This window comes from Oryctolagus cuniculus, chromosome 17 (genome assembly GCF_051225735.1).
Source record: "Oryctolagus cuniculus isolate XC-2025 breed Fujian yellow rabbit chromosome 17, ASM5122573v1, whole genome shotgun sequence".
NCBI classification, from domain to species: domain Eukaryota; kingdom Metazoa; phylum Chordata; class Mammalia; order Lagomorpha; family Leporidae; genus Oryctolagus; species Oryctolagus cuniculus.
In genome coordinates this window covers 5,368,840-5,383,125 of record NC_142883.1, presented here as the reverse complement: position 1 = coordinate 5,383,125, position 14,286 = coordinate 5,368,840, and the positions used below count along the sequence as shown (strand labels likewise).

The 14,286-nt window shown below is 56.2% G+C and overlaps 1 protein-coding gene across 2 annotated transcripts in view; it reads left to right on the top strand.

The window, feature by feature from the left end:
• Positions 1-179: 179 nt before the first annotated feature.
• The window catches only part of ARMC7 (armadillo repeat containing 7), a 16,181-nt gene continuing 2,074 nt past the window's right edge, over positions 180-14,286 (top strand). Inside the window, exons 1-3 of one of the 2 annotated variants that reach the window (XM_089317977.1) lie at positions 191-453; positions 951-1,094; positions 10,272-10,546. In XM_089317977.1, coding sequence (XP_089174103.1) covers positions 363-453; positions 951-1,094; positions 10,272-10,546 — 510 coding nt within the window. In that variant the 5' untranslated portion in view covers positions 191-362. Of the gene's footprint in view, positions 454-950; positions 1,095-10,271; positions 10,547-14,286 lie in introns of both variants that reach the window. The other variant, XM_070060338.2, reaches the window with a different exon arrangement.

The following is a 14,286-nucleotide window of genomic DNA, read 5'->3' as shown; positions in this document are numbered from 1 at the left end:
GGTCGCCCCGGCTCCTCGCCGCATACCCGACCGCGCACCTGTCTGCCGCGCGCGTCCCCGCGGGCCCGGAGCTCATTGCGCACGCGAGCCGAAGAGCTCCGTGACGGCCCCGCCCCTTCTCGCCTCGCCCCGCCCCGTCTCTCCCCGCCCCGCCCCTTCCGCCCTCCGGGGGCGGGACTAGCGCGGCTTCCGGCCGGGACTCTGACAGGATCCTGAGGGTCCCGCCTCCCACTTGCCGTTTCGAGCTGCGGATTCTCGCAGGACCTGAGCCCCCCGGCCGCTGCGGTGAGGGTCTCACGCGGCTGTCCAGGCTGCCTTCTGCCCTTGTCCCACCGGGCCCAGGAGCGCTCGGCCGCCCCGCCATGGCCCAGAAGCCCAAGGTGGACCCCCACGTCGGGCGGCTGGGATACCTGCAGGCGCTCGTCACGGAATTCCAGGAGACCGCGAGCAAAGGTGAGAGCCGCGGGTGGGCGCCGCCGCGAGCCGAGGGGAGAGCCGAGGGGAGGGCGCGGGTGGGCGCCGCGAGCCGAGGGGAGGCCGCGGGTGGGCGCCGGCGCGGGCCGAGGGGAGAGCCGAGGGGAGGGCGCGGGTGGGCGCCGCGAGCCGAGGGGAGAGCCGCGGGTGGGCGCCGAGGGGAGAGCCGCGGGTGGGCGCCGCCGCGAGCCGAGGGGAGAGCCGAGGGGAGGCCGCGGGTGGGCGCCGCCGCGAGCCGAGGGGAGAGCTGAGGGGAGGGCCGCGAGCCGAGGGGAGGGCCGCGGGTGGGCGCCGAGGGGAGAGCCGAGGGGAGGCCGCGGGTGGGCGCCGCGAGCCGAGGGGAGGCCGCGGGTGGGCCGGCGCGAGCCGAGGGGAGGGTCGCGGGTGGGCCGGCGCGGGGGCCGAGGGGAGGCCGCGGGTGGGCCGGCGCGGGGCCGCCGCCCGGGACCGGCTCCAGGGTCGCTTTCCCGTTGCAGACGCCAAGGAGCAGGTCCTCGCCAACCTGGCCAACTTCGCCTATGACCCCAGCAACTTCCAGTACCTGCGGCAGCTTCAGGTCCCGGATTTGTTCCTGGACTCGCTGTCGGAGGAGAACGAGACCCTGGTGGAGTTCGCTATGGGTAAGGGGGGCCGGACCCGACACCTGCGGGGCTGCCGCGCGATGGGAGGGTTGCAAGGGAGTCGTCGGCAAAGCGGCCTTTAGGGGCCCCCCTTGTCGCCCCACAGGCCATCAGGTCACAGCTAATGTGCGGGAGTGCGGGGGTCCCACCCAGGCCCCACCCTCTGCCTAGAGATGGGATCGCAGACAGGGAATGGGAGGGAGCAGCTTGGAGGTGGATCTTTAATGCGACGATAATGTAGACTTTAAAGTCTTTGTCGTTTACTGAAAGGCAGAGAGAGAGAGATTGAGAGATTGCACCCACTGGTTCGCTCTGCAAATGGCCACAACTTCTCCCAGGTCTAGGCCAGGCCAGGCCAGGGCCAGGATCCGGGACCTTCATCCCTCAGGTCCCCACAGGGGCAACAAGGGCCCAGCACTGCCTTCCCGGCTGGATCAGAAGCAGAGCAGCTGGGACTTGAGGCAGGACTCCCGCCAGTTGGCCCACTGCGCCCTCATCCCTGTCCTCGTGCAGAAATGTTTGAAGTCCATACATAGGTTTTTTTGTGAGACTTTTTCATGAACTTGTAATTAATTAATTAATTTGAGAGGCAGAGAGACAGACAGAGCTTCCATCTGCTGTTTTACTCCTCAAATGGTCCAGGCCAAAGCTGGGGGCCAGGAATTCTATCCAGGTCCCCCCCCATGAGTGTCACGGATCCGACTACTTGAACCCCTCATACAGTGCCTGCCCAGTGAATACAAGGATATTTCAGCAAGTTAATGGGAAGTGGAGTTAAAATATAAGGGTGTTTTTGGTGCAATTAAAAAAATTAAATTTTTTTCATAATGCACATATTCTATGAATTTTTAAAAATATTTCCCCCCACTCTACTGTACTCTTCTCTTCCTTCCTTCTTTCCTTTTTTTCTTTTCTTTTTTTTTAAGATTTATTTTATTTATTTGAAAGAGTTAGAGAGGTCTTCCATCCGCTGGCTCACTCCCCAAATGACCGCAGCAGCCAGAGCTGAGCTGATCCAAAGCCAGGAGTTTCTTCCAGGTCTCCCACATGGGTGCAGGGGCCCAAGGACCTGGGCCATCTTCTATTGCTTTCCCAGGCCACAGCAAGGAGTTGGATCAGAAGTGAAGCAGCCAGGACTTGAACTGGCGCCCATATGGGGTGCTGGAGCTGCAGGCCAGGGCTTTAACCTGCTGCACCACAGCGCCAGCCCCTTTTTTAAAAAAAAAAAAAATTTACTTATTTGGGGGACCAGTGCTGTGGCACAGTGGGTTAAAGCCCTGGCCTGAAGCGCCAGCATCCCATATGGGTGTTGATTCTAGTCCTGGCTGTTCCACTTCCAATCCAGCTCTCTGCTATGGCCTGGGAAAGCAGTAGAAAACGGCCCCCCTGCACCCACGTGGGAAACCCAGAAGAAGCTCCTGGCTTCAGATCGGTGCAGCTCCAGCCATTGCGGCCATCTGGGGAGTGAACCAGCAGACGGAAGACCTCTCTCTCTGTCTCTACCTCTCTGTGTAACTCTGTCTTTCAAATAAATAAAATAAATCTTAAAAAATAAGTTTATTTATTTGAGGCCAGCACTGTGGTGTAGTATGCTAAGTCTCTGCCTGCAGCGTCAGCATCTCTTACGGGCACCGGTTTGAGTCCTGGCTGCTCCTCTTCTGACCCAGCTCCCTGCTAATGCTCCTGGAAAGAAAGCAGCAGAGGAGCGCCCAAGTGCTTGGGCCCCTGCACCCATGTGGGAGACCCAGAAGAAGTTCCTGGCTCCTGGCTCCTGATTGGCCCAATTCCAGCTATTGCGGCCATTTGGGGAGTGAACCAGCAGATGGAAGATATCGCTCTCTCTCTCTCTCTCTCTCTGTAACTCTGCCCTTCAAATAAATAAATAAATAATCTTAAAAAATATTTATTTATTTATTTGAATGGCAGAGTTATATAGAGAGGGAACAAAAGAGACAGAAAACAAGCTAGATATTCCATTGGCTGATTCACTCCTCGGATGCTGCGATAGCTGGAGCTGGGCTGATCTGAAGGCCAGGAATTTCTTCTGGGTCTCTCACATGGATGCAGGGGCCCAAGCACTTGGGCCGTCCCCTGCTGTTTTTCCAGGAGCATTAGCAGGGAGCTGGGTCAGAAGTGGAGCCGCTGGGATATGAACCTACGCCATTGTGCTGGGCCTTACAAAAATTCATATATTTATATATTTTTCATAATATACATATTCCATACATTTTTTGAGGATCCCCCTCACTTTTTAAAAGATATTTATTTATTTGAAAGGCAGAGTTGGCCGGCGCCGCGGCTCACTAGGCTAATCCTCCGCCTAGCGGCGCCGGCACACCGGGTTCTAGTCCCGGTTGGGGCGCCGGATTCTGTCCCGGTTGCCCCTCTTCCAGGCCAGCCCTCTGCTGTGGCCAGGGAGTGCAGTGGAGGATGGCCCAGGTGCTTGGGCCCTGCACCCCATGGGAGACCAGGAAAAGCACCTGGCTCCTGGCTCCTGCCATCGGATCAGCGCGGTGCGCCGGCCGCTGCGCGCCAGCCGCGGCGGCCATTGGAGGGTGAATCAACGGCAAAAGGAAGACCTTTCTCTCTGTCTCTCTCTCTCTCTCACTGTCCACTCTGCCTGTCAAAAAATAAAAAAAATAAAATAAAATAAAAAATAAAATAAAATAAAAAAAATGAAAGGCAGAGTTACAGAGAGAGAGGGAGAGATACAGAGATCTTCCATCCATTGGTTCACTCCCCAAATGGCCACAACAGCCGGGGCTGGGCCAGGCCGAAGCCGGGAACCAGGAGCTTCATCAGAGTCTCCCACATGGGGACAGGGGCCCAGGAACTTGGGTCATCTTCAGCTGTTTCCCTAGGCACATTAGCAGGGAGCGTGATCAGAAATGGAGCAGTAGGGACTTGAACGCACACCCATGTGGGATGCCGACATGGCAGGGTGCTGCTACACCACAACACCGGCTCCGCCCCCTCACTCTTTAAGCCAGGTTCTGTTCTGAATGTTGGGGAGATGTTGAGCAACGGGTTCTGCCTACAGGAGCTTACATTCTAGAAGGGGAGACGTGGGGAGCACATTAAAATGATGCTGCTCGGGGGGAAGTCAACAGGAGGGGGACAACTTCCGTGTTGGCCGTGATGGGCAGGCACACTCGGCAGAGGTGCAGAAGCCGTGAAGGAGCAGAGGGAAAGCAGGCGCGGCAGGACGGCGGGGAGAGACCTGGAAAATGGCGCCAAACGAGGCTGCTGGCAGCGGAGCTGGCCAGGGCTTACATCTGACCGTGGGGATGAGTTTGGCATTTATTATGAGAGCAAACACAAATTATTTTTTCAGCATGCAGTTTTTAAGATTTATTTATTTGAAAGTCAGAGTTACACAGGGAGAGAGGAGAGGCAGAGAGAGAGAGGTCTTCCATCCACTGGTTCACTCCCCAGATGGCCACAATGGCTGGAGCTGTGCCGATCTGAAGCCAGGAGCCAGGAGCTGCTTCTGGGTCTCCCACGTGGGTGTAGAGGCCCAAGGCCTTGGGCCATCTTCTACTGCTTTCCCAGACCATAGTGGAGAGCTGGATCAGAAGTGGAGCAGCCAGGACTTGAACCGGTACCCATTTGGTATGCTGGCACTTCAGGCAGTGGCGTTACCAGCTATGCCACAATACCAGCCCTAAATATTTATTTTATGTATTTGAAAGGTGGTTACAGAGAGACAGAGTCAAAGAGAGAGAATCTTCCATCCACTGGTTCACTCCCCAAATGCCCACAATGGTCGGAGCTGAACTGATCTGAAGCCAGGAGCCAGGAGCTTCTTCCGAGTCTCCCATGTGGGTGCAAAGGGCCAAGGATTTGTACCATCCCCTGCTGCTTTCCTAGGTGCATTAGCAGGGAGCTGGATGGGAAGTGGAGCAGCCAGGACTCAACTGGAACCCATATGGGATGCTGGCACTGAAGGTGGCGGCTCACACCCTGGTATGGGTGCCTGTTTCGAATCCCGGCTACTCCGCCTCCAAGGGCACCTCTCAGGCGCCCTGAGATCTTGGCTCACTGAGCCCTCAGCCCTAGGGGAGGTTTGGGCCTGCTAAAAACAGGATTCAGGGACCAATGCTGTTAAGCTGCCACTTGGAAGTGATGCTGCATCTCATATGAGTGCCAGTTCAAGTCCCGGCTCCTGTTTCTGATCCAGCTTCCTGCTAATAGGCTTGGGAAGGAAGCTCAGGATGGCCTGAGTGCTTGGGCCCTGTCACCCGTGTGGAAGATCAGGGTGGAATTCCTGAATCCTGGCTGTGGCTTGGTCCAGACCTGGCTGTTGTAACCATTTGGGGCATGAACCAGCAGATGAAGATTCTCTCTCTCTCTCTCTCTCTCTCTCTCCCTCTCCCTCCCTCCCTCCCTCCCCCCTCCCCTCCCTCTCCCTCCCCCCTCCCCCCTCCCCCTCCCCCTCCCCCTCCCCCTCTCCCTCTCCCTCTCCCTCTCCCTCTTTGAAGTAAAAATAAATAAATAACGGATGCAACTAAGTGAATTAAGGCTAAATTGCTTTCCTATATTCTACTTCCTGCAATACACGTAGCTGCCACAAGATGGTGGTGGTGCTCAGGTAAAGGCAGGCAAGTGCCGCCTGTGCCTGCTGTCTGGTAAACACCGTGTAGTAAAATGGAAGATAGGGGCGCTCCAGGACCCGGCAGTCCTTCACAGGGTCGGGCACATGCACATCCAGACACGTGTACAGAAGTGCCACCAGCGGGGCCGGCGTGGATTGAGCCTCGGCCTGCGGTGCCGGCATCCTGCGTGGGTGCTGGTTTGAGCACGAGCTGCTCCACTTCTGATTAGCTCCCTGCTGTTGTGCCTGGGAAGGTGGCAGACGACGGCGAGTCCCCGGGCCCCTGCCTGGGAGACGTGGAGGAGGCTGCTGTTGTGCCTGGGAAGGTGGCAGAAGACGGCAGTCCCGGGCCCCTGCCTGGGAGACGTGGAGGAGGCTCCTGGCCCCCGTCTTCAGCTGGCCTAGTCCTGGCCACTGCGACCATCCAGGGACTGGACCAGTGGATGGAGGATTGATCTCTCTCTCCTTCTCTCTCCAGAACTCTGCCTTTCAAATAAATGAATAAATCTTTGGGAAAAGGGGGAAAAGATGCCACCTCCAGCAGCATCTGTAATAATCGTAAACTGAAAAAATCAATGAGTGGATACCAGCATCCTGAGATACTTAACTCTATTTAGCAATGAAGGGAAACCTAAAGCTTCGTGCAGGATCTCACACACACCAGGTCAGGCAGATGATGCCAGACACAGGGGCGACTCATGTGACAGCACTGCGCTCTGGGGAAGGGGGAATTCTCTGGGAGAGGGACATGCAGCATTTAAGGATCACCTCGGGGCTGGTACCCTCGCCCTGACCGTGCCAGCACTTCTGTGTGTGTGTGGTTGCAGGTATGGTCCTGTGCTAGCAACAGGTGCATGCGTGCTCCCCACACCCTGTGCCTGCCAGGTGCCCTAATCACAGTGTCTAGAAGCAGAGGCTTAGAGAAACTTGAGTCGCCGTGGTGCCCTAGGCCCTCCATGAGACTCCACCTGCAGCTGCCCAGCCCAAGGCCCTGGTTCCATCCCCGACCTTCTGCCCAAAAAGAAATACCCAGCCTTCCACCTGTGGCAGGGTCCCCCACACAGGAGGGCTGACTTGGAGCTTCTCCCTCCTCTGCTGTGTCCCAGGCTGTCTCCAGCTCCCTCAGCAGCTCAGAAGCCTGGTCAAGCTGTACCCCTGAGCCAGGGCAGGCAGGGCGTGTGTGTGTGTGTGTGTGTGTGTGAATAATTTATGTAAATACACGATTGCTTCAGGTGGTACCAAATTCAAAAGGGTGCAGAGTGAACATCTCTGCCTTGGTGACCCTGTCTGGTTACTGTGTGTCCTTCAGTACTGCGTTCAGGATTTACAAGCAAATATGTGTATGTGTGTATGTTTTTGCACATTCTACACACATGGCAGCCTTCTATACTGATATTCTGTATTTCTTTTTAACTCAGCAAGTGTCCTGGCACATGTGCCCCATCAGTCAGTGAAGAGCTGACTTTTTTATTTATCTGAAAATCTAAGTTGCAAGGCAGGGTGGGGTGGAGAGAATATCTTCCATCTGCTGGTTCACTCCCCAAATAGCCACAATGGCTGGGGCTGCGCCAGGCCAAAGCTGGGAGCTTGCAAGTCCATCTGGGTCCCCCACGTGAGTGGCAGGGCCCAAGCATTTGGGCCATCTTCAGCTGCTTTTCCCAAGTCATTAGCAGGGAGCAGGTAAAACTGCCACCTGCAGGGGCAGCATCCCATATGAGCATCGTTCACATCCCGGCTGCTCCTTTTCTGATCCAGCTCTCTGCTGTGGCCTGGGAAAGCAGCAGAAGATGGCCCAAGTCTTGGGGCACCTGCACCCACATGGGAGACCCAGAAGAAGCTCCTGGCTCCTGGCTTCGGATTGGCCCAGCTCTGGCTGTTTATGGTCATTTGGGGAGTGAACCAGCAGATGAAAGAACTCCTCTCTCCCTCCCTCCCTCCCTTCCTTCCTTCCTTCCTTCCTCCCTCCCTCTTTCTCTCTTTGCCTCTGCCTCTCTGTAACTCTGCCTTTGAAATAATAAATGAATATTTAAAAAGAAAAAAAAAAGTGAAGCAGCCAGGACTTGAACTGGCACTCATGGGATGCACAGGTGGCGACTGCTCGCTATGCCACAGTGCCGGCCTGAGCTGCCTAGTTTCTGTCGAGGTGCTGGTGCGTTCACAGCCTGGCTCCGAGCCAGCCCCTCGGAGATACACGTGTGGGTGGTTTCAGGTTTGCTCTCATGGGCAGTGGTGCAGTGTCTGGCCTCTGTGTCATTTCCCACTTGTGGGCGTTTATCTGCAGGGTAAGTTTCTAGAAGCGAAATAGCGAGGTCAGGATATGAAAAGTCACGCTGGTTTTTGCTTTTGATTCAACTTGATGTTTTCAGCATATGAAAGTCCAAGCTCTCTTGCAAGGCGTTTTCACAGCCATCTCCTTTCCATTCTGGTCCTAGCAACCCTGTTCTCTTCCTCCCACAACCGGCTTCCTTAGCCGTCATCCTTGGTGTTTTGCACATGTGCAAATAGTCTGCACCCGCCACCCCCCGTACCCAGATGGTAGCTTAGGCTGTCTGTCCCCCAACTTGGACATTTCAGGAAGACCTTTTTTTTTTTTTAACTTTTATTTATTTATTTGAGAGGTAGAGCTATAGACAGAGGGAGAGACAGAGAAAGGTCCTCCATCCGCTGGTTCACTCCTGGCCAGACCCGGGCTGATCCAAAGCCAGGAGCCAGAAGCTTCTTACGAGTCTCCCATATGGGTGCAAGGGCCGAAAGACTTGGGCCATCCTCCACTGCTTTCCCAGACCACAGCAGAGAGCTGGATTGGAAGAGGAACAGTGGTATCTGGAACTGGCGTCCATATAGAATGCTGGCCCCACAGGCAGCCCACTAAGCCACAGTGCCAGCCCCAAGAGGGCCCATTTTCAAGAGGCCAAATGGTCCCTGATCAAGAGTTTGATGCTGGCCTGCATCAGCCCAGTGTGGCGGAGTAGGTGGAGACACAGATGTAACACCATCTCTGGCGTCCCTTCTGGCACCAGGCGCTGAGTGCTGGCTACGTGAGCACTGGTCAGCATCACTTCATTTAACCCCTGGGAGGACCCTTCGACCCTCTGCTCGTGGACTAGGTCATCTCCCCCAGCACCAGTGCCCTGGTGCTGTGTGGCCCGAGGTCAGCTACCTCTGCCTTTCTCAGGCGGCGTTCGGGTTTTCACTTCCTGTGGTTCCTGCTCCTTGTGCTATCTCAGTCTATTATCAGTCCAAAGCATGTACATCAGCCAGTCAGAACTTGTTCTCTCCATTTTGTAACCATTTTTAAAATTGCAGCGTGAGCGACACACAGTAGAATGCACATGTCTCAGGTGCCACGCTGATGAGTTGCTGTTGCTGGTGTTCCTTTTTTCTCCCTTAAAGATTTATTTATTTATTTGAAAGGCAGAGTTATAGTAGGAGAGGGGGAGACAGAGAGATCTTCCATCTGCTGGTTCACTCCCCAAATGACCACAACAGCCAGGGCTGGGTCAGGCTGAAGCCAGGAGCCTGGCGCTCCATCTGAGGCTCCCACGTGGGTGTCAGGGCCCCAAGTTCTTGGGCCATCCTCTGCTGCTTTCTCAAACACAGTAGCAGAGAAATGGATCAGAAGTGGAGCAGCTGGGACAACATCTGGCGTCCACACAGGATGCTGGCGTTGAAGGCGGTGACTTACCCAGACCGTGCCAAAGGGTGGCCCCTGTTAGTTAGTTAGTTATTTTAAGGTTTATTTATTTCTTTGAAAGGCAGAGTGACAGAGAGGAGGGGAGATGAAGACGGAGAGAGAGATCTTCCATTTGCTGGTTTACTCCCCAAATACCCACAAAGGGCGGGGCTTGGCCAGGCCAAAGCCAGGAACTAGAGCCTCCATCAGGGTCTCCCACATGGGTGGCAGAGGCCCAAGCACCTGGGCCATCATCTGCTGCCTTTGCAGCTGCACCGGCAGCAGAGAGGAGGGACTCGAACCAGCCTGCAGTAGGGGATGTGGGCATCTCGGGTGGTGGCTCAGCCCACCCAGCTACAGCAGCGGCCCCCACGGCCTTCTCTGAGGCATGTCTGCATTATCTCTGGAGCACCTGCTGTGTGCCAGACTGCAGATCAGGAGGGGGCCAGACAGATCGCCATTCCCGTGGAACTGACAGTGTAGTGGGATAACCGCCAGATACTTTGACAAGTAACTAATGTGGGTGTGGAGACAAGGAATGAAGCCAGGGGAGGGGGAGCGTGGTGGCGTGAGGGCTGATTAGGCGCGGTGGGAGGCTCTCAGAGGGGACATTTTCAAGGACTTACTTTATTGTAAGTAGGATACTGCAAACACTTTACTGCATTAAATGTTCTTTGGAGACAAAAAATTAGATGAAAAATCTTATTTTGGGAAGAGATTTATTGTATGTATTTGAAAGGCAGAGTTTCAGAGAGGGAGAGGGACAGAGAGACGTCTTCCATCCGCTGGTTTACTTCCTAGATGGCCGCAATGGCCAGGGCTGGGCCAGGCCAAAACCAGGATCCAGGAGCCTCTTCCAGGTCTCCCACGTGGGCCAAAACATTTGGGTCATCCTCTGCTGCTTTCCCAGGTGCATTAGCAGGGAGCTGGATTGGAAGTGGAGCAGCCAGGACTCGAATCAGAGACCACATGGGATGTGGGTGCTGCAGGCAGCGGCTAACCTGCGCCACAGCGCCGCCCCCGGAAGACAGCATTTTTAAGGGGCGTGTGGTTCTTCACCCTGTAATGTGCCGTCATCTGCTTAACCAGCGTGCTGTTGGGCACTGGGAAGCTGCGGTGGCCGTGCTGCTCTTGCCCGCAGCCCTCGTTAGCTCTTCAGAGCAAGTTCTCACGTGGACGGGCTGGGTGAGTCCTCCAGAGCCTCTCGGGAGTCCGCAGAGCCATCCTGGCCCATCCTGGTGCTGCGGCCCCGCCTGGCCCCCTGGCCCTCGCTCCCTTCACCTCGTGGAACACCGCCATCCAGCCTGAGGGCCTGAAACGTAGACTGCAGCTCGTGAGCATGGGCCGGCACGTGGCCCACCCCATGGGCTTCCCTGGCCCCTGTCCTGAGGCCTCCTGCTGTCCCCACCCTCCAGCGATGCCATCTGGCTTCACCCTGGTCTGGGTGGCAGTGGCCTGCCCAGGCACACCTGGGTGTGACGATGACTCAGCAGCTGGGCAGGCAGTGACTGTCACACCTCGCAGCAGAGGTAAGTCCCGCCCAGTCCTGTCCCCTCCCCTCAGAGCTGGGTGAGGGTGGGAGGCTGTCTGACCACTCTGCTGTGGAGCCACGGGAGAGGTATGTAACGAGGCCAGCCAGAGCGCTTCGGCTCAGCCCTGCCCTAGGCCGAGCCTGCTGGCTGCCCACAGCAGGGCTGGTGCTGTGTGGGTCCAAAGGCGGTGGCAAGGCTCTCCCCGCTCTCTGGGACTTTGGGCAGGTTACTCAGTCTCACAGCTGCTGCTCCACTGAAGTGGAAGGGAAGGGAGTCTTTGCCTCGCAGGGTTCAGTCGTGTGCCCCGCCTGTGTTCAGTGGTCCCCACAGTCCCAGGCGCCTGGGATGCTAGGGTTCAGTCGTGTGCCCAGCCTGTGTTCAGTGGTCCCCACAGTCCCAGGCGCCTGGGATACTGCGGTGGAACAGGGAGCAGGGCCCTGCCTTTTGGCGCTTAGTGCAACCACAGAAGGCGGTCAGGGACGATGCCAGCCTGTGCTGGGCAGCACCCTAGGGCTGAGGGTGCTGCTGGAGGGGCTGGCAGGAAAGGCTGTGGACACACATGCAGAAGGGCGGCCCTGTCGGTGTGCCTGGTCACCCCCTGCTGCTGCTTAGCATTCCAGGGAGACCACAAGGCCCCTTCCTCCCTTCACGGGCCCTGTGTGTGAGCCACAACCCAGATCCCAGGTCTGTGCAAGGCCAGGGCGGGCCTCCCTCCCAGTGCATCCTCCAACCCTCTGCAGGTCTCCCAGTGGCCTCCCCTAGTCACTGCTTCAAAATGCTTTCAGCGAACATTCGTGGAGTGCTTCCTGTGCCTGGCACAAAACATGGCAGAAATAAGACAGCCAACGCGCGGCCGGCACTGTGGCGTACAGCATAAAAGCAGCATCCCATGTGGGTGCCACTTCGAGTCCCGGCTGCTCCACTTCCGATCCAGCTCTCTGCTGTAGCCTGGGAGAGCAGTAGAGGATGACCCAAGTCCTCAGGCCCCTGCATCTGTCTAGGAGACCCTGAAGAAGCTCCTGGCTCCTGCTGTTGTGGCCTTTTGGAAAGTGAAACAGTGGATAGAAGACTTCTCTCTGTCTGTCTCTGCCTCTCTGTAACTCTGGCTTTCAAATAAATAAATATTTAAAATAAAAAAGCCAATTTTTTTTTCATCTTTGGGTTTTTATTTTATTTTATTTTATTTTATTTTATTTTTTTGACAGGCAGAGTGGACAGTGAGAGAGAGAGACAGAGAGAAAGGTCTTCCTTTGCCGTTGGTTCACCCTCCAATGGCCGCCGCGGCCAGCGCGCTGCGGCCGGCGCACCGCGCTGATCCGATGGCAGGAGCCAGGAGCCAGGTGCTTTTCCTGGTCTCCCATGGGGTGCAGGGCCCAAGCACCTGGGCCATCCTCCACTGCACTCCCTGGCCACAGCAGAGAGCTGGCCTGGAAGAGGGGCAACCGGGACAGAATCCGGTGCCCCAACCGGGACTAGAACCCGGTGTGCCGGCGCCGCTAGGCGGAGGATTAGCCTAGTGAGCCGCGGCGCCGGCGGGTTTTATTTTTTAAATTTGTTTATTTGTTTAAAAGGCAGACTGACAGAGAGGGGGAGAGACAGATCTTCTGTCCACTTGTTCACTCCCCAGATCCCCACAATAGTCAGAGCCGGACAGGCTGGAACTCCATCCTGTTCTCCTATGTGAGTGTCACGGATCCAAGCCCTTGGGCCATCATCTGCTGCCTTCCCAGGCAAATTAGCAGAGAGCCGGATCCAAAGGGAGGTAGCTGAGACTCACTGGCACTTGAAGAGGGGATGCAAGCCTCCCAAGGGCAGCCCACGCTGGGCCACAGTGCCCACCCCTTGATAGCCGAGGTTCTGACCACAGACCACTTACTTTCTAGCGGGGCTTGGTAGGCAGTGAGCAAGACAGCAGATTCACGGAGGTTATTCTCAGGGTTCTAAGTATGTGGAGGACGGGACACAAGCGCGGAGGGTGTCGTGACACGGCAGATTAAGTGGATGCTAAGGACGCCAGTATCCCATATCAGGATGTCTGGGATGAAGCGCTGCCTCAGCTTCCCATCCAGCTTCTTGCTAATGTGCCTGGCAGGCAGCAGCTGATGGCTCAACAGCTTGTGTCCTGGTCATCCACACGAGAGACCTGGATGGAGTTCCTGGCTCTTGGCGTCAGCCTGGCCCAGCTCTACCTGATGTAAGCATTTGGGGAGTGAACAGATGGATGGAAATTCTCCGTCACTCTGCCTTTCAAATAAATAAATATTTTTTAAAAAGAAAAGGATACGAGACATGAGGGGGCTACCCTGGACGTGGTAAGGGGCTGGTCAGGTACTCAGGGAGGACCTGCTGGTTAGCAAGAGACTGGACGCAGGTGAGGAAGGACCTGGAGCCAGAAGGGTCTGGGGTGGACTGGGCTTGGCATGTGCCGTGAGCTCAGGGAGAGGGGAAGGACCTGGCCAGCTAAGGCTGGGGTGAAGGGCACGGGAGAGTTAGGATTCCATTCCAAATGCAGTGGAAAATCCCGGAGGTCACAGGGATGAAACCTGAAAAATGTTTTTCTAAAGCAGCACTCAGCCTGGCCGGAGAGAAACCTTGACTCCGGGCCCTGGGGGAGCAGCAGAAGAGGGCACTGTGCCCTCTTGCTGGGGAAGGTCCGGAAGCCCACTTCTCTTTTTGAGTCTCCAGAGAAACAGGGAAGTGGGTGGGGCTGGACCTCCTGCTCCTGATTGGTCCATCAAGACTCCTTGAATATCTTATGTAAATGAGCTGAGACAGGGCTCCCTCCAACTGAGCAGGAACCTAGAGGTGGGGGCGGGGCAGTGGCAGGAAGCTGAGTTGATGCGCAGGAAGCCCTCTTCCAGCATTGAGTAACCAGTGCTAAGCACTGAGCCTCTAGACAAGGCAGCATCTGTCCCCAGGGCGGGGGGGGGAGGTGATTGAGTTGAGGCTGCCTGAGCTGAGAGCAAGGGGGAGGGGTCTGCTCACACCTCCTGAGTACATGGGTTCCTTCTGGAGCCTTCCCTGCTTCTCCCAGGGTCCCAGCAGCAGTGGCACCGGCCAGGGGGATGAGTTGCCCTCATGGGAATGGCACTAAATGCCGCAGTGCGGTCGTCCACCTGCAGCCGCTGCTCTCCACCGCAAGGTGATGCAGTGTTCATGGACTGGCTGGCACAACGGCCAGGAGAGGCCCCTTCTCTGTTAGAGATTCGTGTGCATTCACAGGCTTCAAGATTATGGGATGAAAAATAGATGACTGGAGGGTAGGAGTAAGCTGCTTTAGCCGCTGTTTAGTAGGTGTGTTGAGGTATGACTGATGTAAGTGGTCCATATTTGAAGGGTACAATTTGATAAGCTTTGACATGTAAAAACCATCACTTTACCTATGTATAAAAA